Source organism: Salmo salar, chromosome ssa01, assembly GCF_905237065.1.
Source record: "Salmo salar chromosome ssa01, Ssal_v3.1, whole genome shotgun sequence".
NCBI lineage: Eukaryota > Metazoa > Chordata > Actinopteri > Salmoniformes > Salmonidae > Salmo > Salmo salar.
Window position 1 is genome coordinate 75,522,635 of NC_059442.1, and position 25,554 is coordinate 75,548,188.

Genomic DNA, 25,554 nt, shown 5'->3' on the forward strand with positions numbered 1-25,554 from the left:
CTACAGTGCCTTCATAAAGTACTTATTCCAAATTTTGTTGTGTTACAGCCTGAATTCAAAATGGATTAAACAGATTTTCTTTCTCACCCATCTACACACAAAACCCCATAATTATAACATTTGTTATGATATTTTATTTGCAAAAAAACTAAATGAAATACAGAAATATCTAATTTACAAAAGTATTTACACTCCTGAGTCAATACTTTGTAGAAGCACCTTTGGCCAGCGATTACAACTGTGAGTTTTTCTGGGTAAGTCTCTAAGAGCTTTCCGCACCTGGATTGTGCAACATTTGCCCATTTATTCTTTTCAAAATTCTTCAAGCTCTGACAAATTTGTTGGTGATCATTGCTAGACAACCATTTTCAGGTCTTGCCTTAGATTTCAAGTAGGTTTAAGTGAAAACTGTAATTCGGCCACTCAGGAACATTCACTGTCTTCTTGGTAAGCAACTCCAGTGTAGATTTGGCCTTGTGATTTAGGTTATTTTGTGTCTGGTGGAACACAGACTGAACCAGCTCCATTTAGTTTTTTTATCCTGAAAAACTCCCCAGTCTTTAACGATTACAGGCATACCGATAACATGATGCAGCCACAACTATGCTTGAAAATATGGAGAGTGGTACTCAGTAATGTGTTGTATTGGATTTGCCCCAAACATAACACTTATTCTATACAGGCTTCTTTCTTTTCACTCTGTCAATTAGGTTAGTATTGTGAAGTAACTACAATGTTGTTGATCCATCCTCAGTTTTCTCCTGTCACAGCCATTCAACTCTGTAACTGTTTTAAAGTCACCAAATGCCAATCCCTGAGCGGTTTTCTTCTTCTCTGGCAACTGAGTTAGGAAGAGCGTCTGTATCTTTGTAGTGACTGGGTGTATTGATATATCATCCAAAGTGTAATTAATAACTTCATCATGCTAAAAGGGAGCATGATATTTTTTATTTTTACCCATCTACAATAGGTGCCCTTCTTTGCAAGCTATTGGAAAACCTCCCTGGTCTTTGTGGTTGAGTCTGAGTTTGAAATTCACTGTTTGACCGAGGGACCTTACAGAAAATGGTATGTGTTGGGTACAGACATGAGGTAGTCATTCAAAAATGAAACACTAAAAATGAAACACTATTATTGCATCTTATTATCTGACTTGTTAAGCACATTTTTACTCCTGAACTCATTTAGGCTTGCCATATCAAAGAGTTTGAATATTTATTGACAAAAAAAAAAGAAAACCTAATTCCACTTTGACGTTATGGGGTATTGTGTGTAGGCCAGTGACAAAACATCAAAATGTAATCCTTTCTAAATTCAGGCTGTAACACAACAAAATGTGGAAAAAGTCAAGGGGTGTGAATACTTTCTCAAGGCACTCTAGAAAGTACAGTGTTTTGTTAGTGTTTGCCCAGTCCTGTTTTGTTAGTGTTTGCTATTAACAATCAAGGGCTGTGCTCTGCTCTACTGTGGTCTCTGTTGTTCTGAACTCTCCTTTCTGTCTGTGTATATGTCTGTGTCTATGTCTGTGTGTGTGTGTCTATGTGCGTGTGTGTGTGTGTTACATCACAGGGGAGCTGTAGGCCCAGCCAGTCAACACAGTTAATTATGGTGAACAGGACTGAAGTAATTATCTGTTCTTTCAAGCTCTGCTCTGCTTCCTAAATGGCACCCTATTCCCATAAGGCTCTGGTCAAAAGTACTGGACTATAGGGCCTCCCGAGTGGCGCAGCGGTCTAAGGCACCGCATCGTAGTGCTGGCTGCGTTACTACAGATCCTGGTTCGATACCGGGCTGTGTTGCAGCCGGGAGACGCATGAGACGACGCACAATTGGCCCAGCGTCGTCCAAGTTAGTGGAGGGTTTGTCCGGCTGGAATGTTCTTGTCCCATCGCGCTCTAGCGACTCCTGTGGCAGGCCGGGCGAATGCACGCTGACACGGTCGCTAGGTGTACGGTGTTTCCTCCAACATAATGGTGCGGCTGACTTCCGGGTTAAGCGAGCAGTGTGTCAAGAAGCAATGCTGCTTGGCGGAGTTGTATTTTGGAGGACACATGGCTCTCGACCTTCGCCTCTCCCGAGTCCGTACGGGAGTTGCAGCGATGGGACAAGACTGTAACTACCAATTGGATATGATGAAATTGGGGAGAAAAAGGGGTACAAGTATCACACTATAAAGGAAATAGGGTGCTGTTTGGAATGCACCTCTGGACTCAAACATAAATAATGACTCAAGTGATTCAGAGGAGAGAAAAGCAAACCAACTTATACTTGTGAGGAAATACCTTGACTTCCAACTGACACCTGCGTCCTTATCTGGCTACCACAACAAGTACTTTGACACACACTCACTTTTTGCTTCCTCTCTCATTTTCTCAGCATCTCCCTCTTTTTCTTTCTCTCTGTCATTAAGACTCTCTCACTCTTTTGTTTGTCGTCTATTCTCTCTCTCTCGCTCCTCTCTCTCTCTCCCTCTCTCTCTCTCTCTATCTCTCTCTCTCTCTCTCTCTCTCTGTTTCTCCCATCTTTCTCTCTCCATTCTTCCCTTCCAGTTCATTCAATGAGACAACCTCCTTTCCTCTAACTAGTGCCTTAGCAATTCCAGTAGCTTAGCACCATTCAGACAGCCCTTTATCATTGCTAACTATTAGCAATTGCTTATTCAGGGAGCAGACCAGCAGTGACAAATCAGTACATACTGGTCTCCCATTTCCTGTTCCTATTCTGACACACTGATGCAATTAGGAGAGCTTTTAGTAGGGATGGATGAGAAGCAGACAGAGAGAGAGAGGAGGAGTAGGGGAAGGATGAGATGCAGATGAGAGGGTTGAGGAAGAGGAGGAGGAAAAGAGGGTAAGATTGGATGAGAGACAGAAAGAGAGGGGGAAGAAGATGACAAGCAGATGAGAGTGCAATTAGCAATCCTGATATTGTGAAGTATTTTTTTTCTCAGAAACACACACACAAGCACACACACACAGAGGCTGTTTCCTGTACCTCGCTGCAGGCCTACTTTAGGAGCTGTTTCTGTGGAAATGTGGTTTCAGACAGACTTGCCTCCCTCAATGTACCAATGTTCCAGCATACACGTCTGTACTTAAACCAACGTCAGTTTGGCAGAGAGGAAAGGGCGGAGTTGGGCGCCGGAAAACCGTCCAGAGCCCTGCCGTAAGGATTTCCTCAAGCTAGCTAGATGGAGTATTTTAAGTGAGTAAAGTAGTTTGCATGCACCATGACGTTAGTGTTACAACCACTGACTGGCTGTGGCTAACATTATCCTAGCTATCTGCGTCCGCATTGTGTGTCCACCTCTGTCATGTTTCCCAGGGGATTATTTTTAAGCCCGCCTACCCAAACATATGATTTGTTGGGCGATTTTTCTGTCTGAGGAGCGCCCTCCCTGAATTGGCCAAGAAAATCTGACATGATTCTCAGACCTAGTGCTGTTGCTCTAGGTCTGCGATTTCCGAGACTACAGCGATGTCTCTAGTTCTCTCTCACTCAAAAACACAGTCTTTTTCCTCTCTCTCAGACCTACACTAGTTTACAAGCTAACTGTGAGACTGTGGTTTTGCTGAGCAAATGCTAATGATCGCTGCTGTCTCATGTAGTGTGGTACTGTCGCTATAATTTTACTAACGGTCACAGATCTAGGATCAGCTTACCTTCTCCAAAATCCTAACCATAGCCATTAGGGAGAAACAAAACACTGATCTTATATCAGTGTCTTATTGCCAATGTCTATATCCCACTCACATTGTCTCGTAGTCTTGTACTTCTCACTTTGGTCCTCAGACAGGGTCATCCCATGCCGGTTCTTACCAAAGCCATATATTTAGGACGTGTGTATATTTAGGCTCTAAATATACTAAGCAAAAATATAAACGCAACAGTTTCAAAGATTCTACTGAGTTACAGTTCATAGAAGGAAATCAGTCAATTGAAATAAATTCATTAGGCCCCAATCTATGGATTTCACACGACTGTGCTGGGGCGCAGCAATGGGTGGGCCTTGGAGGGCAGAGACCCACTCACTTCGCAGCCAGGCCCACCCACTGAGGAGCCAAGCCCAAGCAATCAGAATTTGATTTTCCCCACAAAAGGCCTTTCCTCCTCCCCCCTCAGATTGTCCCGCAGGTGAAGAAGCCGGATGTGGAGGTCCTGGGTTGGCTGTGGTTACGACGCCGAACTGCAGCCAGGTCAAGACCCTGGTTAGGATGACGAGTACTCAGATGAGTTTCCCTGAGACGGTTTCTAACAGTTTGTGCAGAAATTCTTTGGTTGTACAAACCCACAGTTTCATCAGCTGTCTGGGTGGCTGGTCTCAGACGATCCCGCAGGTGAAGAAGCCGGATGTAGAGGTCCTGGGCTGGCGTGGTTACACGTGGTCTGGGGTTGTGAGGCAGGTTGGAAGTACTGCCAAATTCTTTAAAATGACATTGGTAGAGAAATTAACATAAAATTCTCTGGCACAGCTCTGCTGGAGATTCCATCATTGCACACCATCAAATCTTGAGACATCTGTGGTATTGTGTTGTGTGACAAAACTGCACATTTTAAAGTGGCCTTTTATTGTCCCCAGCACAAGGTGCACCTTTGTAATGATCGTGCTGTTTACTCAACTTCTTGATATGCCACACCTGTCAGGTGGATGGATTATCTTGGCAAATGAGAAATGCTCAGTAACAGGAATGCAAACAAATTTGTGCAAACATTTAAGAGAAATAAGCTTTTTGTGCGTATGGGAAATGTATGGGATCTTTTATTTCAGCTCATGAAACATGGGACCAACACTTTACATGTTGCGTTTATATTTTTGTTGAGTGCAAATGGCTCTGGTTAGAACTGGAACTGGAGTCCTGCGTTGTTGTGGGTGACAGCAACCTCTGGTGATTATTGTTACTGTGCATAGTTCACATTCTAACATTTCATCTGGTCTGCATCCTCTGTTCTCTGACCAATTTGTCTTCACAGCCTATATCTGCATGTGTTCAGCCCTGCATCTTTCTCCCTAGAAGTCACCATATGTTGACAGCGACAGGAAACCATACCTAGACAGTAGACACCACACTCTTCCTGTGTGATCAGATTCTTTCAGTGATATAGGATACATACTATCCTACCTATGTGTGTGTGGGTTTGAGAAGATTTGGGGAATACAGTGAGGGGTCAATGACTGCACTCTGTCTACATATAAACCCATACATCTTTAATTAGTGGGAACAGGTGTGTAGTGCTAGGACAAAAACTAAAATGCGCACCCTTTTGGGTCCCAAGGGAAAACGGTCTGTGTGTTTGCACGCTTGCATGTGTGTGTGTGCGCGTGCTTGTGTTAGTTGTCTCCATATTCTTCAGAGTAGTCTGTTACAGATATGGCTCTGTATTTGGTATGGCGTGTAATCCTGTGTGTCTCTGTCTTTCCAGGAATCAGAGATATTTTAGAGAGCTGTAAGGTTGAACTCTTGTGTCAGCTTGTCTTCTGTTTCTCTGCCATGCTGAGAAATACAGTATGTTGAGCTCATCTCAGATACATATTGTGCACAATGATATTGTATAAGCTCTTCAGTGATAGATATTCATACACAGGCAAAGCAGGTTGTGTGTGTCTACATGCATTAATAAACACATTTATAGGACAGAATTGAGCAGAGGCACATGAGGGTTAACGAGATGGATTTGGAAGGATGGCTACCCGGGAGGACTAGCAACTGTGTAATATCATGCCTTGTGTTTGTTCGTGTTTGTTCGCGTTTGTTCGTGTGTTTGAGGCCAAGCCTCCGTAAGTGCTGCCAGTGAACCAGTGGTGAGAATTGTCTGAGATGAGGTTCACTCTGTCTCTCTTCCAAGTCTCTGAAGTGCCTTCTCTCATGTCCTAAGAGTATGATTCACTACCAGTAACTCAATATACACAGTTGTGTATGTGTGCTGCAGAATATACACTGAGTATACCAAATATTAGGAACACCTTCCAAATATTGAGTTGAACCCCCCCCCCCCTTTGCCCTCAGAACAGCCTCAATTTGTTTGGGCATGGACTCTACAAGGTTTCGAACGCGTTCCACAGGGATTCTGGCCCATGTTGACTCCAATGCTTTCCACAGTTGTCAAGTTGGCTGGATGACCTTTGGGTGGTGGATACACACGGAAACTGTTGAGCGTGAAAAATCCAGCAGCGTTGCAGTTCGTTACACAAACTGGTGCACCCGGCACCTTCTTCCATACCCAGTTCAAAAGCACTTAAATATTTAGTCTTCTATTTTCACCCTCTGAATGGCACACATACACAATCCATGTCTCAAGGTTTAAAAATCCTTCTTTTACCTGTCTCCTGCCCTTCATCTACACTGATTGAAGTGGATTTAACAAGTGACATCATGTCATGGAAAGAGCATGTTTTGTATACTCAGTGTATATGACACACACAGTGCGGTCTGTGCTGGTCTGTAACCTCCAGGTCATTGAGCTGTGGTTATTATATGTAAATGACATGTGTCCACCTCTATGGAGAGATCAATGGACAGGATTAGTCATTCACATCACACAGATTTCCCCATTATCCTCATCAACGTATGTGTGTGCATGTATATGGGCCTGTGCGTTTGTTTGTGTGTGTGCGCGGGTGTTTGTCTGTCCGTGTGTGTGTGCTTGTGTGCAGACCATTCGTTCTGATGATTTAATTGTTTCCTCCCTTCCGTTCTCCTCATTTTCACTGACTCTGCTTGCTATCTCTACTATCTCTCTTTTCCCCCCTTCCCCCTCTCTCTCTTTATTTCCATCACGCTCTCCCACCCGCTGTCTCTCTCTCTCTCTCTATTTTTCCATCTCCTTCTCCCTCCCAGTCTCTTTGTCCCTCTGTCTCTCACCCTCAGTTCTTCTCTAAACATTTTGGCATATGATCTGACAGTAGATGATTAAGAGTGACATCTCTGGCACCTTTCCTACAGAGAGAGAGAGAAGCTGCTTGTTTAAATCATTCATTACCCACATACCCAGGCTCCTTCTGATGCTGCCAAAAAATAAAATGTTTGTTGTAATGTTCTGTTAAATTAAACATTTCTTTGATATGGGTTTTATAAAAATGTATGTTGCAATATTCCTGTCCTGAGTAGATGTGATGTTTCTGTTCAACAGAAAACTGAAGTGATATATCCTCTGCCATTTTATCAGAGTTTCTCCCTGTGGATCTTCTCAGCCATTCTCTTTTAGCCTATCACCATGTAATCATCCCTCTCTTCAGTCCATGTCATTCTCGCCTCTCTTATGTACGCTCGGGGACAGTGAATGATGATGCGTTCACAAATCCTGTCCATTGTGTAGGCTGAGGGATGTGTGTGTGTGCACGTGCGTCCTCGAATGTCATACTACATGATTGTACTAAGCCAGCAAACAGGGGATGTCCTAAGGAAATTATGCGACATTCCCATTCAGTCCCTTTAAGGGTTTTGCCAATATGCCAAGAAGTTATCCCACTGACATTCTGACAACATTCTATTAATATTAAAACATGACGTTAACCTCGGGACCATAAGAGGACATTCAGTACAGGTCCCAGTTTTGTCTGGTTCCCTGTAAGTTCCCAGGATGTCACTGGGGGCCATGTCAGGACCTTTTTTAGGATGTTCTCAAGACTTTAATTTTATTAGTTCTTAGAACGTTGCATGATGGTCCCAAGGGAATGTTCTCTGGAGAACCTTTGTCTAGTTCCCTGTAGAACAGGCCCCCATTAACATCGACAGGGCTGTAGTGGAGCGGGTCGAGAGTTTCAAGTTCCTTGGTGTCCACATCACCAACGAACTATCATGGTCCAAACACACCAAGACAGTCGTGAAGAGGGCACGACAACACCTTTTCCCCCTCAGAAGACTGAAAAGATTTGGCATAGGTCCTCAGATTCTCAAAAAGTTCTACAGCTGCCCCATCGAGAGCATCCTGACTGATTGCATCACCACCTGGTATGGCAACTGCTCGGCTTCTGACCGCAAGGAGCTACAGAGAGTAGTACGTACGGCCCAGTACATCACTGGGGCCAAGCTTCCTGCCATCCAAGACCTATATACTAGGCGGTGTCAGAGGAAAGCCCAAAAAATTGTCAAAGACTCCAGTCACCCAAGTCATAGACTGTTCTCTCTGCTACCGTACGGGCCGACGGGCCTATTCCTACACTTTGTACTTCAAAGTAAATCTCAGCTCTGTTAAAAATACACTGAAGAAAAACTATTATATTTATCATAGTGATTCAGGAATAACCTTAAAACAGAATAATCTACTCCACCAACATTAGACAACTATACTGAAAACTCAAATTGCTGAAATAAGTCAATTAAATCAATGAGAGTATAGTCAGATTAACTAATAACTAAAATAGCAGTGCAGATGGCACTCTTTTGCTAAGTGCCAAAACATTCAGGAGAAAGAGGAGCTCAAAGTTGACCCATTTTGCATATCCCACCATACCACGAGACATCCATGTCTTCATCACTGGAAAATATAAACAGTTGAGTTTGATATAATATAAAGGCTTACAAACAGGGTTGTCAAACGATTTGATCATTTCAACAACAAAAAAATGGGCAAATTGACATTTAACCTTTTTAAAGTAAATTATCAAAAAATGTCTTCTTTTTCATATTTGCATTTGTTGTAGTTTAGACCCTACTTTACATCATCTGTCATGTTGTGTTATGCCTGCCATCGGTTAAGACACAACATGCTCTTGAATACAGGGTGGGTGTCATTTCAATCATAGGGACCTATCCCTTCAATTCAGACCACCGCAATTTAGCTGGTACACCATTGAAATTTACATTTAATTGAAATGTTACCGTCTAATTACAACCACAAAGATGGCCACTGCTCCACCCACCGTCAAATGTCAACTTAAATGGTCATGTCTATTCTATTATCTATATTTCTATGATTTCAATAGGTTTCCTATGGAGGATTGACAGTATAATTTAAAACAACCTATATTCCCATTCAAGTCAGCATTCTCTGATGTGTGGACCTCCAATCATATTTATGGAACTATTTGAATTTTGACATTTCAATTACATTTATCAGCCAAAATATGACACCCACCCTGTATTCAAAACCTCTGATTATGTAAAATAGGGTCTAAGAGACAACATATGCAAATTTGGGAAAAAAATGTAGTTTAAGGTAAAAAAATATTTTTGTAAAAATGTAAAAGCATTTTCTTCAAGAAATTATAAAACTGTTTGACAACCCTGTTTCTAAGCTTTAAATGATTTCAATCTCAAACATTTAGCATTTCCAGTGATAAAGGGTGTCTCATGGTATGGTGGGGTATGCAAAATAGGTCAACTTTCAAAAAGTGATTCAATTCAAATGGATTTAACCTTTTTCCTATTTAGTGTATAACCCAGAGATACAATATTAAATATCGGTTTGATTCGGTAACCTATTGTATGTAAGCAGCTAGCCCAGACAGATTTCCGCCAACGCAGGAGCTCCTAAGAAAAGCTTAAACATGTTCTGCTCTTTGAGACTTTAATTAAAGGGTCATTTATTTAAGTTGTGCATAGCTGAGTTAGTTAGTAATTCGGTGCTAATTAGCATTAGTACATCACTGGGGCCAAGCTTCCTGCCATCCAGGACCTCTATACCAGGCGGTGTCAGAGGAAGGCCCTGAAAATTGTCAAAGACTCCAGCCACCCAAGTCAGAGACTGTTCTCTCTGCTACCACATGGCAAGCGGTACCTGGAGCGCCAAGTCTAGGTCCAAGAGGCTTCTAAACAGCTTCTACCCCCAAGCCATAAGACTCCTGAACATCTAGTCAAATGGCTAACCAGAATATTCACAATTCCCCCCCCCCATCTCCACACCACTGTCATCTATGCATAGTCACTTTAATTAACTCTACCTACATGTACATACTACCTCAACCAACCGATGCCCCCGCACATTGGCTCTGTACCGGCACCCCCCTGTTATGTTTTACTGCTCCTCTTTAATTACTTGTTACTTTTATCTCTTATTCTTATCTGTATTTTTTTAAACTGCGCTGTCGGTTAGGGGCTCGTAAGTAAGCATTTCACTGTAAGGTCTACACCTGTTGTATTCGGCGCATGTGACTAATGCAATTTGATTTGATTTGATTAGCTTCCCGAGGCTAATGATGCTAGCTTCGCTGTGTTGTGATAGACTAGCTGATGTCACGTTGTTTTGAGTGGGGTGGGGATGTTGTAGTAGGCTGGTTGTACTGTAGGCTATATGCAGAAATAGATGACAGGTCAGAAATAGGAATACACTTAATATAACTGATATCCACATATTATATGTCTATGGTTATGAGGTAACTGTCTGGTACAGGGAAAGAAGATTATATAGTGTACTTTAGACTACTTTTAAGAAATTAAAACTTCCGACAAACTCTGATTTGGAGATGAAGGGAACTTATGAAAATTAGAATTCCTCAACATAACTCTGTTCTGAAAAGACGGAACATTGTGAAAGTCTTCAGGGTTCAGACAGAGGCAAGGGACAGCCCACACAGAGACCCTGAAGCTCTGAGCCCCTGAACAGAGACTTAAAGCCTCGGAGCCGTGAACCACCAAGACAAAATGTCTCCTCTCCTCGTCATATCCTCCTGAGCCTCCCTTTACCTCCCTCACACATGCCTGGATCATCGCAGCCAGGAGTTGTTACCCAGTCCACAGAGAGACAGAGGGAGAGAGAAAGAACCGAGAGAGAAGAGGGAGGGAGAAGAGAGAGAGACAGAGATAATTGAAACTCTTGAGTTTCTCTCACAGAATAATGGATGACTCACGAGACTTAGTCCGTTTATAGACCACTGTCACTGATACGATGGGACTGTGTGTGTGTGTGTGTGTGTGTGTGTGTGTGTGTGTGTGTGTGTGTGTGTGTGTGTGTGTGTGTGTGTGTGTGTGTGTGAGGGAGCGAAGAACAGAGGAAAAGGCAGAGAAGGACAAAGAGAGGTAGACATAAACAGAGAAAGTCGATTAGTTCCTTGCCAGGACGAAATGCTTGTCTGGAGTGTTCAGCACTTTGCTCTTCCCTCCTCATCTATCCATCCATCTCTCCTCATTGCCTCTTCCTATTCTACCCTATTAAATTGGAGGGTTGGCTGTGTATTAGTGGCCTTGTTATTGTCCCTCAGCAGTGGCTCTCATAGCAACCTTGAGTTCCTCATCATTACTACATCTTAGACTAGCGAAGGAAAAGAGGACAAAAAACAAGATTATTATCACTCTCTTTCTCTCTATATATATTTCCTTCTTAATCTCATTGTCTATATTTCTCTCTTTGGATCATCCCTTCTCTTGTTATCTTACTCACGCTTGTTCTCCTCTTATCTTCCTTTTATCTGTCTGTTTCTCAGTATAAGTATGATACTGTATGTGTTATGTACATGTACTGTACACTGAGTATACAGAACATTAAGAACACCTGCTCTTTCCCTGACATTGACTGACCAGGTGAATCCAGGTGAAAGCCATGATCCCTTATTGATGTCACTTGTTAAATCCACTCCATCAGTGTAAAGGTGAGGAGACAGGTGAATGGGCAAGACAGAAAATGTAAGTCCCTTTGAACGGGGTATGGTAGTACAGTGGGGGGAAAAAGTATTTGATTCCCTGCTGATTTTGTACATTTGCCCACTTACAAAGAAATGATCAGTCTATCATTTTAATGGTAGGTTTATTTGAACAGTGAGAGACAGAATAACAACAAAAAAATCCAGAAAAACGCATGTCAAAAATGTTATAAAATGATTTCCATTTTAATGAGGGAAATAAGTATTTGACCCCACTGCAAAACATGACTTAGTACTTGGTGGCAAAACCCTTGTTGGCAATCACAGAGGTCAGACGTTTCTTGTAGTTGGCCACCAGGTTTGCACACATCTCAGGAGGGATTTTGTCCCACTCCTCTTTGCAGATATTCTCAAAGTCATTAAGGTTTCGAGGCTGACGTTTGGCAACTCGAACCTTCAGCTCCCTCCACAGATTTTCTATGGGATTAAGGTCTGGAGACTGGCTAGGCCTCTCCAGGACCTTAATGTGCTTCTTCTTGAGCTACTCCTTTGTTGCCTTGGCCGTGTGTTTTGGGTCATTGTCATGCTGGAATTCCCATCCACGACCCATTTTCAAAATTATAGACTGATCCTTTCTTTATCAGTGGGCAAACATACAAAATCAGCAGGGGATCAAATACTTTTTTCCCCCACTGTTGGTGCCAGGTTTGTGTCAAGAACTGCAACGCTGCTGAGTTTTTCACACTCAACAGTTTCCCGTGTGTATCAAGAATGGTCCTCCACCCAAAGGGGGGGAACTCAATATTAGGAAGGTGTTCCTAATGTTTGGTATACTCAGTGTACTGTATATCTCTGTCTAGAATTAAGATGGCATCAGTCCACCATAAAGTATATACGTTTGCGACGCTGTGTACTCTTCATAAAGATAATGAGTGAAAAGAACCAAAGAGAACACACGTCACATGAGCCAACCATTATGACCACACACAGATAGATAAGCACACAGGCTTGAGACGTGTGTGCGTGCGTGTTTGTTCAATGAGATGACTCTCAAACCCAGTGAGACTGGTGACATATTTTACTGAGAGAGCCGATGAGAGAGAACATGAATACTGCTTCAGTTCCTTACTGGGACGAAAGACCTTCCTCTCTAATCTGAGCGTGGAGAGTGTTCAGCACTTCCCTGCTCTCATCTATCTATCAGTCTCTCCTCCTCTCCTCGTTGTATCCTAATCATCCTGTCCTATTAAATTGGAGGGAAGGCTCTGTATTAGTGGCCTTGTTATTTCCCTCCGCAGCGGCTCTCATGGCAACCTTGAGTTCCTCATCATTACTCCATTACTCGAGGAAACAGAGGACAAAAAATAATTTATGTTCCCCCTATTATCGCTCTCCCTTTCTCTCTTTTTCTTTCTTTCTTTCTTTCCTTCTCTATCTCATTGTCTCTTCTCGCTCTCTCTCTTCTTATCTCCTTGTATCTGTCTGTTGCTCTGTTTCTCAGTACGATTCTGTATGTTTAAGTCTGCTCTTCATAAAGAACCTGTGTCACAACAGCCAACCATTATGGCCACACACAGATGGATAAACACGGGTTCTCAGATGCATGTGCTGTGTGTAGATTCATCAGGGTCTGTTTATCAGAAGTGTGTGTGTGCGTGTGTGCGCACATGTGAGTGTGCATGCGTATGTTGTATGCTTATCTGCTATTTGACAGCAGATCATTCACGGCCCCTGCCTCCCTCTGAGATAAGTAATAGTGTGATGTTGGCACACCACCAGTTCACAGTTCAGTCGTTAATCACACTGTGTGTGTGTGTGTTGTATACATGTTTGTGGGTGGGTGTTTTTTGTGGGGGAGTTGGTGTTTGTGTGTGTTGTTGCTTGCTTATGTATCTTTAGGCTGAAGTTCGGCCAATGACAGACATACATGTAGAGAGAGAGAGGGTGGAATGGAGACTTAACACACAGACATACATGGAGAGAGAGAGAGAGAGAGAGAGAGAGAGAGAGAGAGGGTGGAATGGAGACTTAACACACAGACATACATGGGAGAGAGAGTGGAATGGAGACTTAACACACAGACATACATGGAGAGAGAGGAGAGAGAGAGAGAGAGAGAGGGTGGAATGGAGACTTAACACACAGACATACATGGAGAGAGAGGGTGGAATGGAGACTTAACACACACACACAGAGAGAGAGAGAGAGAGAGAGAGAGAGAGAGAGAGAGAGAGAGAGAGAGAGAGAGAGAGAGAGAGAGAGAGAGAGAGAGAGAGAGAGAGAGAGAGAGAGAGAGAGAGAGAGAGAGAGAGAGAGAGAGAGAGAGAGAGAGAGAGAGAGAGAGAGAGAGAGACAGAGGGACAGAGGGACAGAGACACAGAGGGACAGAGGGACAGAGACAGAGGAATGGAGACTTAACACACAGACATACATAGAGAGAGAGGGTGGAATGGAGACTTAACACAGAGAGAGAGAGAGGAATGTAGAAGGGAGAGAATGGAGACTTAACACACAGACATACATGGAGAGAGAGGGTGGAATGGAGACTTAACACACTTACATACATGGAGAGACAGAGAGAGAGGGTGGGATGGAAGGCTGAGAATGGAGACTAAACACACAGACCTCTCACTAGCATCACCATGGCAACTATGGAAGGCTAGACACACAAGGGAAGGGATAGAGTAATTACAACAAATAAAGTAGATGCTGGTGTGTGTCTGGTGTCTGGTGTCTGTTTCTTCAGCATGAAACAAGTTTATCAACTAGTTTTCATTGTCTTCCGAAAATCTTTTGTGTCCATAACCAAACAGCTGGTAAGTGTGCAGTGCTGTAAAGATGTAATAATCATTACCAGCCATATGTTATCATGTGTAATCACTGCAAAAGTTCTAACAGATTCTCCTTGTTGTCTCTTATGTTTCTAACGCAGTTAAAGATAGAACGTATTTTACATTTACATTTTAGTCATTTAGCAGACACTCTCATCCCGAGCGACTTACTGGAGCAATTAGGGTTAAGTGCCTTGCTCAAGGACAGATTTTTCACCTAGTCAGCGCGGGAATTCAAACCAGCGACCTTTCGGTTATTGGCCCAGTCAAATGTTGATATGATTTACAGTATCTGCTGCTACAGTGGTCTGTGTTTCAAAATGACTAAATGTGTCTAATATTGTCTTTCTGTTCCTCTCTTTCAGAATGAGAAGCCCCTGGGGCATTCTGCCAGCAGGTCCAGCAATATTTCCAAGGTAAGGACAGAGATGGAACATACAGGATGAATGGTATATGACAGACCTGTACCTACCAGAGGCCAACCCAAGAGAGAAAGAGGGGATTAAAGAACTGAGGGCTACCAAAAAGTTATTTTGACGAGAGAGGGATAGAAAGCGAGAGAGAGAGAGAGATAAAAGAAAGCGAGAGAGAAAGATAGAAAAGTGAAAATAACACAGAGGGTGTTGGACAGAATGGAGACATCCTGTAGAGAAAGAGAGTCACGCCTAGACTTCCAGGGGGTCCTAACCTGCCAGTCACTTCCACAGTCAGAGGTACAGCTCTCTGATCAGTTGTTATTTATTGAGAGAGACGTCTCCAAACACACAGGCTGCGTTTCAAACTCATAAAAGACGCACCCTCCTCCACTTACCCTTGCCTTATGCCCTTGGGAGAATCCCCGCAGCCATCTTTGTCATCGGGCCAAATGATTAGCCAAGCAAGGGAAGTTGGCAACGAAAGCCCATCAGCCCTCATTTTTGATCGAGTTTGCGAGTGTACAATTATGTTCACTCCGGAGCCTGAAATGCCCCATAATTCAATTTGCGATGATTGTACATCTGCTAAGAAAAGTCTGCCAGAACTTAAAACCATCATTAATATGGAGAAGTCAACATACAAGTGTAAGTAAAAACGAATGTAAATAAGTTAGAAATAGTGCTACTAATGCACATGACAGCTCAAACACATAAATGTAATGATGTTTTTGTTTGGTTAGCTTTTGGAAATGTTAGCTTGCGCACAACTTTCCTTGACATCACACTTATACATTGTAATTTTCAATTTACCTGATGTAGTAGGATGGCTAACATTCGATGTCTGTGGATGCGTTGTTTTCTAGCCAAGATATGAAATACAATCATAATTGACTGTAGAGCATGTAAGGCACACAACAGTTCCATGATGACTGAAAACACAACTTTGGGATGAACGCGTGACGGATTTCCGGGCAAGAGCGGCCCATTTAAAATGAATTCATTCTTCCCTCGCCCCTCGCCCTGCAAGTGTCAACTCGTCAGACGTCATGATACGTCATCAGAAGTGTCCACTTCATTTGAGGGCTGAGGGGAGAGGGTGTGTATTTTAAGTGTTTGGAATGCAGCCAGTCTCACCTCTTCCGCCCCAATTGACACTCATTTAAACATCAGGGCTGCAACTCAATAGTCTACAGTGGCTTCCTCTCCTTGTCTCTTCGTTACTCACCTGCACTGATCTAAAGAAACACATTGATTTCATATGGAAGTGTTACACTGATTGTTCCTTATATTGGAACAATACTAGTCCCAATACCTCTCTTGATCTACCCTCCGTATCTCTCTATCTCTCTCCACTATCCCTCTCCCCCGCTCCCTTCTCTCTGCCGGGACAGATTGGTCCTGTTCCCCTGAGCAGCCTGTGAGCCTCTTAGTGGGATAAAGCCTTTACATCTGCTAATAGTCAGGGTCACTTCGTCGCCATGGCAGTGCTCCGTTGAGCCGGGTGGCATGAGTCGGCATTATCTTAATGAGCTCCGCCCCCCCCAAAAAGGAAAATAATAATACCCAGTGTGTGTTGCAATTGTTACATTTACATTTTGCTCATTTAGCAGACACTTATCCAGAGCCACTTATTCAGTGCATTCAACTAAAGTACAAAGTAAAACGTTTTTATTTGGTTACTGAGAATGTTGTTGTCATGAAGACGTGTACTTGCAAATGCACAGGGCTGTGAAAAGATTGTTCATATTTTTTGTACTGAATGTTATCAGATCTTCAACCAAAACCTAATATTAGATAAAGGGAATCTGAGTTTTCAAATAACAAAAAAAAAGTATACTTATTTTATTTATTTAGTTAACAAAGTTATGCAACACCCAATTCCCCTGTGTAAAAACGTTATTGCCCCCTTACACTCAGTAACTGGTTGTGCCACCTTTAGCTGCAATGACTGCAACCAAATGCTTTGGAAATGTTGGCCCAATCTTGCATGCAGAACTGCTTTAACTCTATGTAATTTGTGGGTTTTCAAGCATGAACTGCTCGTTTCAAGTCCTGCCACAACATCTCAATTGGGATTAGGTCTGGACTTTGACTGGGCCATTTCAAAACTGAAAATATTTTGTTTTTTAGCCACTTTCATGTAGCTTGATTGTGTGTTTTGGTTCATTGTCTTACTCCATGACCCAGCTGTGCTTCAGCTTCAGCTCACAGACGGCCTGACATTCTCCTGTAGAATTCTCTGATACAGAGCAGAATTCATGGTTCCTTATATTAAGACACATCGTCCAGGTCCTGAGGCAGCAAAGCATCCCCAAACCATCCCACCATCACACCACCACCACCGTGCTTGACCGTTGGTATGAGGTTCTTATTGTGGAATGCAGTGTTTGATTTTCGCCAGGCATAATGGGACCCATGTCATCCAAAAAGTTGATTCAATTTTGCCAAAAGCACCTGGATGATCATCAAGACTATTGGAAGAATGTTCTATGGACAGATGATTCAAAAGTTTCACTTTTTGGACGACATTGGTCCCATTATGCCTGGCGAAAACCAAACACTACATTCCACAGTAAGAACCTCATACCAACGGTCAAGCATGGTGGTGGTGGTGTGATGGTTTGGGGATGCTTAATTGTTTTTTTTGCAAAAATAAAAAGCTGAAATGTCCTGAGTCAGTAAGTATTCAACCCCTTTCATTGCAAGTCTAAATAAGTCCAGGAGTAAAAATTGGCTTAAGTCACATAATAAGTTGCATGGACTCACTGTGCAGTGTCCAGTAATAGTGTTTAACATGATATTTTGAATGACTACCTTATCTCTGTACCCCACACATACAAGCATCTGTAAGGTTCCTCAGCAGAGCAGTGAATTTTAAACACAGATTCAACCACAAAGACCAGTGATATTTTATAATGCCTCACAAAGAAGGGCACCTATTGGTAGATGGGTTAGGGTTAGGGTTAGTTATTAATTGAAGTGAAGTTATTAATTGCACTTGGATGGTAAATAAATAGACAGAGTCACTACAAAGATACAGGCTTCCTTTCTAACTCAGTTGCTGGAGAGGAAGGAAACCGGGGATTTCAGGGATTTCACCATGAGTCCAATGGTGACTTTAAAACAGTTGCAGAGTTCAATGGCTGTGATAGGAAAAAAACTGAGGATGTGTCAACGACATTGTAGTTACTCCGTAATACTAACTTAATTGATAAGAGTGCAAAGAAGGAAGCCTGTACTGAATACAAATATGCAAAAACATGCATCCTGTTTGCAATAAGGCACTAAAGTAAAACTGCAAAAAATGTGGCAAAGAAATCAACGTTATGTCCTGAATACAAAGAGTTATGTTTGGGGCAAATCCAACAAAACACATCACTGAGTACCACTCTTCATATTTTCAAGCATGGTGGTGGCTGCATCTTGTTATGGTTATTCTTGTCATCGGCAAAGACTATGGAGTTTTTTATAATAAAAATAAACGGAATAGAGCTAAGCACAGGCAAAATCCTAGAGGAAAACCTGATTCAGTCTGCTTTCTAGCATACACTGGGAGACACATTTACCTTTCAGCAGGACAATAACCTAAAACACAAGGCCAAATATTCACTGGAGTTGCTTACCAAGACGACATTGAATGTTCCTGAGTTGCCTAGTATCCGTTGTAACTTAAATCGGCTTGAAAATCTATGGGAAGACTTGAAAATGGTCGTTAAAGAATTTTAAAAAGAATAATGTGCAAATATTATACAATCCAGGTGTGCAAAGCTCTTAGAGACTCAGCTGTAATTACACAGCTGTAATTGCTGCCAAAGGTGATCCTAACATGTATTGACTATGAGGGTTGATACTCATGTAATCAAGCTATATTAGTGTTTTATTTTTGTAAACATTTTTTTTTTACAAATGATTGAATTTTTCTTCCACTTTGGCATTACAGAGTATTTGTGTAGATCGTTGACAAAAAAATGACAATTAAATCCATTTTAATCCCACTTTGTAACACAAAATGTGGAAAAAGTCGAGGGGTGTGAATACCTTCTGAAGGCACTGTATATGCGCTGTGCACAATAGCCTTGGGACAAGGTTATATCCAGGCAGACACGTTTAGTCCCACAATGGCGCGTGTGACTGAGCACTCAGGCGTGTTTATGAACATGTGTCATGCGTGAGGCAGGCAGTTCTTAGTATTCAGTGTGTGTGTGTGTGTGTGTGTGTGTGTGTGTGTGTGTGTGCGGCAACATCAGTATGGCACACACCATCTTATCATTCCAGGGTAGTTTACTGGGGAGTCAGAGACCATATGAGTTAGTCAGAGAATAGGGGCTATTTTCTCCATTCATACAGGAGTAATAAAGGCGTAGTGCACAAATTTGGTGGGAAAATGTTTTTGATAGCTACTTCCCGTGGCTATGGTTTGCAGCAGTTTGCTACTGTTTAGGCCTACATCACTGTCTCTCGTTCTCTCTCCAATGCTGACAGCTGACCATTGCTTTGGAGCGCACTGCAGTATACTATTTATTTTGCACTGACATGCAACTGCATAAACATTTTAATTATAATGGACTTTCTATTGACCTTACATGTTCCTATGTGGCTGAATAGTCCTCATGTACATTCACTTTTACTTCAGTTCCTTCACCTTGGTTAGACTGTGAGGAAGGGACCAAATACTATTTGCTTTGTACTGCTATACAGTTGCCACAGTCTTGCCAACATAACTCAGATATAGGCCATCTGCATCTCGTCTTCTGATTTCCTCGCTCTTTTAATTCTTTATATAAAGTTTTTTTAACTTGCAAGTCAGTTGAAAACAAATTCTTATTTTACAATGACTGCCTACCCCGGCCAAACCCTAACCCGGGAGAATTTTGCACCGCCCTCAATCACGGCCGGTTGTGATACAGCCTGGAATCGAACCAGGGTCTGTAGTGACACCTCTAGCACTGAGATGCAGTGCCTTAGACTGCTGCGCCACTCGGGAGCCCCATATTGGCAGTAGAATACGTTTTTTTTATTAGAATCTGGTCTCAGTAGGTCACAGTGCCTACTTCTAGTTGTTATTGCGGTAAGTGTCATTATCATGGTTACTAGGTTGGATAGAGTCTGCCTTTACTTGGTCTCTCCAAGCCTGAGTTATTTGCTTTGGTCTTTGGCCTCAGTAAGACTCATACCATCATTTTGTTCACTGAGGTGAAATACCTAAAGGGAAATTAAATTTAAAGAACAAGGAAATGTTGGCTGTGCAAACAGAGAAGGGCAAAGAGTTGGATAGAGATGTGTTTGAGGTATGAGGAGAATGACAGGAATGGTAAATTATGTGTACATTCTGACACACATTAACAGGCTCTGTTAGAACTTGCCAATGCCACGACTGTGGGTTCATTTCTGAAAAATGTATGCATTCATTGTACTTTAAGTCGCTTTGGAAAGAAGCTTTTTAGTTTTCTGTTTGTTTCATCACCCGCTTCATGCAGACGTTCTGGTGATAATGGATAGATAAGTAAAAAGTATATTGCATAAATGTTAGTAAAATGTATAGCCGATGATCATTAATGCCTGTACCATTCAGATCTGAGGTTGTAGTCATTCAGATTGGCAGACACAATGATTGGATTTACCTTTTATAGAATCAAATCAGAAGTTTATTTCTCACGTGCGCTGAATACAACAGGTATTACAGTGAAATGCTTACTTACAGGCTCTAACCAATAGTACAAAAAGGTATTAGGTGAACAATAGATAAGTAAAGAAATAAAACAACAGTAAAAAGACAGGCTATATACAGTAGCGAGGCTATATACAGTAGCGAGGCTACATACAGACACCGGTTAGTCAGGTTGATTGAGGTAGTATGTACATGTAGATACGGTTAAAGTGACTATGCATATATGATGAACAGAAAGTAGAAGTAGCATAAAAGAGGGGTTTGGCGGGTGGTTGGTGGCGGGACACAATGCAGATAGCCCGGTTAGCCAATGTGCGGGAGCACTGGTTGGTCGGCCCAATTGAGGTAGTATGTACATGAATGTATAGTTAAAGTGACTATGCATATATGATAAACAGAGAGTAACAGCAGTGTAAAAAGAGGGGTTGGTGGGGCACACAATGCAAATAGTCCGGGTAGCCATTTGATTACCTGTTCAGGAGTCTTATGGCTTGGGGGTAAAAACTGTTGAGCCTTTTTGTCCTAGACTTGGCACTCCGGTACCGCTTGCCATGCGGTAGTAGCGAGAACAGTCTATGTCTGGGGTGGCTGGGGTCTTTGACAATTTCTAGGGCCTTCCTCTGACACCACCTGGTGTAGAGGTCCTTGATGGCAGGCAGCTTAGCCCCAGTGATGTACCGGGCCGTACGCACTATCCTCTGTAGTGCCGTGCGTTTGGAGGCCGAGCAATTGCCGTACCAGGCAGTGATGCAACCAGTCAGGATGCTCTCGAAGTTGCAGCTGTAGAACCTTTTGAGGATCTCCATACCCATGCCAAATCTTTAGTTTCCTGAGGGGGAATAGGCTTTGTCGTGCCCTCTTCACGACTGTCTTGGTGTGTTTGGACCATGATAGTTTGTTGGTGATGTGGACACCAAGGAACTTGAAACTCTCAACCCGCTCCACTTCAGCCCCGTCGATGTTAATGGGGGCCTGTTCGGCCCTCCTTTTCCTGTAGTCCACGATCAGCTCCATTGTCTTGCTCACATTGAGGGAGAGGTTGTTATCCTGGCACATTGAGGGAGTGGTTGTTGTCCCTATAGGCTGTCTCGGTGATCAGGCCTACCACTGTTGTGTCGTCAGCGAACTTAATGATGGTATTGGAGTTGTGCTTGGCCATGCAGTTGTGGGTGAACAGGGAGTACAGGTAGGGACGCACCCCTGTGGGGCCCCAGTGTTGAGGATCCGCGTGGCAGATGTGTTGTTGCCTACCCTTACCACCTGGGGGTGGTCCGTCAGGCAGTCCAGGATCCAGTTGCAGAGGGAGGTGTTTAGTCCCAGGGTCCTTAGCTTAGTGATGAGCTTTGTGGGTACTATGGTGTTGAACTCTGAGATGCATTCTAACATAGGTGTTCCTTTTGTCCAGGTGGGAAAGGGCAGTTTGGAATGCGATTGAGATTGCGTCATCTGTGAATCTGTTGGGGTGGTATGCGAATTGGAGTGGGTCTAGACACTTGCCAGTTGGTCCACGCATGCTTTGAATACACGTCCTGGCGCCACGGCTTTGTGAATGTTGACCTGTTTAAAGGTCTTGCTCACATCGGCTACGGAGAGAGTGATAACACAGTTGCCCGGAACAGCTGGTGCTCTCATGCATGCTTCTGTATTGCTTGCCTCGAAGCGAGCATAAATGGCATTTAGCTCGTCTGGTAGGCTCTCGTCAATGGGCAGCTCGCGGCTGGGTTTCTCTTTGTAGTCTGTAATAGTTTTCCAGCCCTGCCACATCTGACAAGCATCAGAGCAGGTGTAGTAGGATTCAATCTTAGTCATGTATTGACGCTTTACCTGTTTGATGGTTCGTCTGAGGGCATAGCAGGATTTCTATAAGCGTCCAGATTAGTGTCCTGCTCCTTGAAAGCAGTAGATCTTGCCGTTAACTCGTGTGGATGTTGCCTGTAATCCATGGCTTCTGGTTGGAATATGTACGTATGGTCAATGTGGGGACGACGTCGTCAATGCACTTATTGATGAAGCCAGTGACTGAGGTAGTATACTCCTCAATGCCATTGGATGAATCCCGGAACATATTCCAGTCTGGGCTTGCAAAACAGTCCTGTAGCGTAGCATCCGCGTCATCTGACCACTTCCGTATTGAGTGAGTCACTGGTACTTCCTGCTTTAGTTTTTTCAGTGATTGTAAGCAGGAATCAGAAGGATTGGTCAGATTTGCCAAATGGAGGGCGAGGGAGAGATTTGTATGCATCTCCGTGTGTGGAGCAAAGGTGGTTTAGAGTTTTTCCTCTGGTTGCACACTTGACATGCTGGTAGAAATGAGGTAAAACAAATTTTTGTTTGTCTGCATTAAAGTCCCCGGCCACTTGGAGCACCACTTCTGGATGAGCATTTTCTTGTTTGCTTATGGCCTTACACAGCTCGTTGGTTGGGGTCTTAGTGCCAGCATCGGTTCGTGGTGGTAAATAGACGACTACCAATAACATAGATATTGTGGTCTACAGCTTATCATGAGGTATTCTACCTCAGGCGAGCAATACTTTGAGACTTCTTTAATATTAGACATTGCGCACCAGCAGTTATTGACAAATAGACACACACCCCCACCCCTCGTCTTACCAGACATAGCTGCTATGTCCTGCTGAAACACGGAGAAGCCAGCCAGCTCTATATTATCCTTATCGTTGTTTAGCCGGTGAAACATAAAATATTACAGTTTTTAATGTCCCGTTGGTAGGATAGTCTTAATCTTAGATCGTCCAATTTGTTTTCCAATGATTGCACGTTGGCCAATAATACAGAGGGTAGCGGTGGTTTACCTACTTGTCGGGGATTTAATGGGGATTTGGGCCTTGTCTCGACAAAGCAGTATATCCTTCGCGTCAGACTCATTAACCTCTTGGGGCTAGGTGGGACGCTAGCGTGCCACCCGTGGTGCACTCCATCAACAGCAGGTGCATTTCAAGAGCGGCAAATTTGAATCCAAATAAATGTCAAAATTCAAATTTTTCAAAAATACAACTATTTTACACCATTTGAAAGATAAACATCTCCTTAATCTAACCACGTTTTACGATTTCAAAAAGGTTTTACGGCGAAAGCATAAATTTAGAGTATGTTAGGACAGTACATTTACAAGAGTTGTGTGTAATGTTTTGTCAAGTCAAAGACAGGGTCACCAAAACCATAAAACCAGCTAAAATTATGCACTAACCTTTTACAATCTCCATCAGATGACACTCCTAGGACATTATGTTAGACAATGCATGCATTTTTAGTTCTATCAAGTTCATATTTATATCCAAAAACAGCGTTTTACTATGGCATTGATGTTGAGGAAATCGTTTCCCTCCAATAACCGGCAGTCAAGTCAGCGTAACAAATTAAATAATTTAAATTAGAAAACATTGGTAAAATATTATATTGTCATTTAAAGAATTATAGATTTACATCTCTTGAACGCAATCAACTTGCCAGATTTAAAAATAACCTTACTGGGAAATCACACTTTGCAATAATCTGAGCACTGCGCCCAGAAAAATACGCGTTGCGATACAGACTAGACGTCATGTTGGGGAGATCTAAAATCGAAAATACTATGTAAATAATCCATTACCTTTGATTCTCTTCATCAGATGTCACTTCCAGGTATCACAGGTCCATAACGAATGTAGTTTTGTTCAAAAAAGCTCATCATTTATGTCCAAAAATCTCCGTCTCGTTAGCACATGATGTAAGCCAGCCGGACTTCTCGTCATGAACGAGGGGAAAAAATATATTTCCGTTCGTTCAAACATGTCAAACGTTGTATAGCATAAATCATTAGGGCCTTTTTAACCAGAACATGAATAATATTCAAGGTGGACGAATGCATACTCTTTTATAACGTATTGGAACGAGGGTACCCAACATGAACTAGCGCCAGCCAGGTGTCGCTAATGGGACATCAACGTTCCATGGCTCTTGTTCGGTCAGATCTCCCTCCAGAAGACTCAAAACACTTTGTAAAGGCTGGTGACATCTAGTGGAAGCAATAGGAAGTGCCAAAATATTCCTAAACCCCTGTGTTTTTCAATGGGATAGGTTTAAAGTCAATACAACACATCAGGTATCCACTTCCTGTCAGAAAATGTCTCAGGGTTTTGCCTGCCAAATGAGTTCTGTTATACTCACAGACACCATTCAAACAGTTTTGGAAACTTTAGAGTGTTTTCTATCCATATATAATAAGTATATGCATATTCTAGTTACTGGGTAGGATTAGTAACCAGATTAAATCGGGTACATTTTTTTTATCCAGACGTGCAAATGCTGCCCCCTAGACCCAACAGGTTAAATAAACAAAAATTGTCCAGTTCGTAGGTGGTCCAGTTCTTTTTGGTCATAAGAGACGGTAGCAGCAACATTATGTGCAAAATTAGTTAGAAACAATGAGAAAAAAACGTACAAAATAGCACAGTTGGTTACGAACCCATAAAACGGCAACCATCACTTCCGGTGCGATTATAGCCAGTATATCTGAGTGTTATATAGATAACACAGTACCTTCCTCATTTTCCCAGTCTTGCTGGTGTGTAATAACACACTATGTAAATGTTCTACTTCCACAGTTAAATATTGTCTCGTCTGATTGATTTTAAAGACAGCTCCTCTGTTTTGATCCTCACACCCCTACATGCGGTTATTTTTCTTCGTGTGTGTGTGTGTGTGTGTGTGTGTGTGTGTGTGTGTGTGTGAGAGAGAGAGAGAGAGAGAGAGAGAGAGAGAGAGAGAGAGAGAGAGAGAGAGAGAGAGAGAGAGAGAGAGAGAGAGAGAGAGAGAGAGAGAGAGAGAGAGAGAGAGAGAGAGAGAGAGAGAGAGAGAGAGAGAGAGAGAGAGAGAGAGAGAGAGAGAGAGAGAGAGAGAGAGAGAGAGAGAGAGAGAGAGAGAGAGAGAGAGAGAGAGAGAGAGAGAGAGAGAGAGAGAGAGAGAGAGAGAGAGAGAGACGCTGAGTCCCCTAAGCAAGCTGGTCCTGGGGCTCTGTTCGCAAACAGGACCCGGGACAGCAACACGATTAGACTCAACCTAATCATGAGAAAACAAAAAGATAATTACCTGACTCATTTTAAAGAAATAACAAACAGAGCAAACTAG

General features: G+C 42.7%; 1 protein-coding gene across 7 annotated transcripts in view; it reads left to right on the top strand.

Moving 5' to 3' along the window:
• The window catches only part of LOC106613192 (E3 ubiquitin-protein ligase MARCHF8), a 124,006-nt gene that overhangs the window by 82,722 nt on the left and 15,730 nt on the right, over positions 1 to 25,554 (top strand). For all 7 annotated transcript variants that reach the window (XM_014215216.2, XM_014215225.2, XM_014215247.2 and 4 more), the window contains one exon: positions 14,712 to 14,762. In XM_014215216.2, coding sequence (XP_014070691.1) covers positions 14,712 to 14,762 — 51 coding nt within the window. The remainder of the gene's footprint in view (positions 1 to 14,711; positions 14,763 to 25,554) is intronic.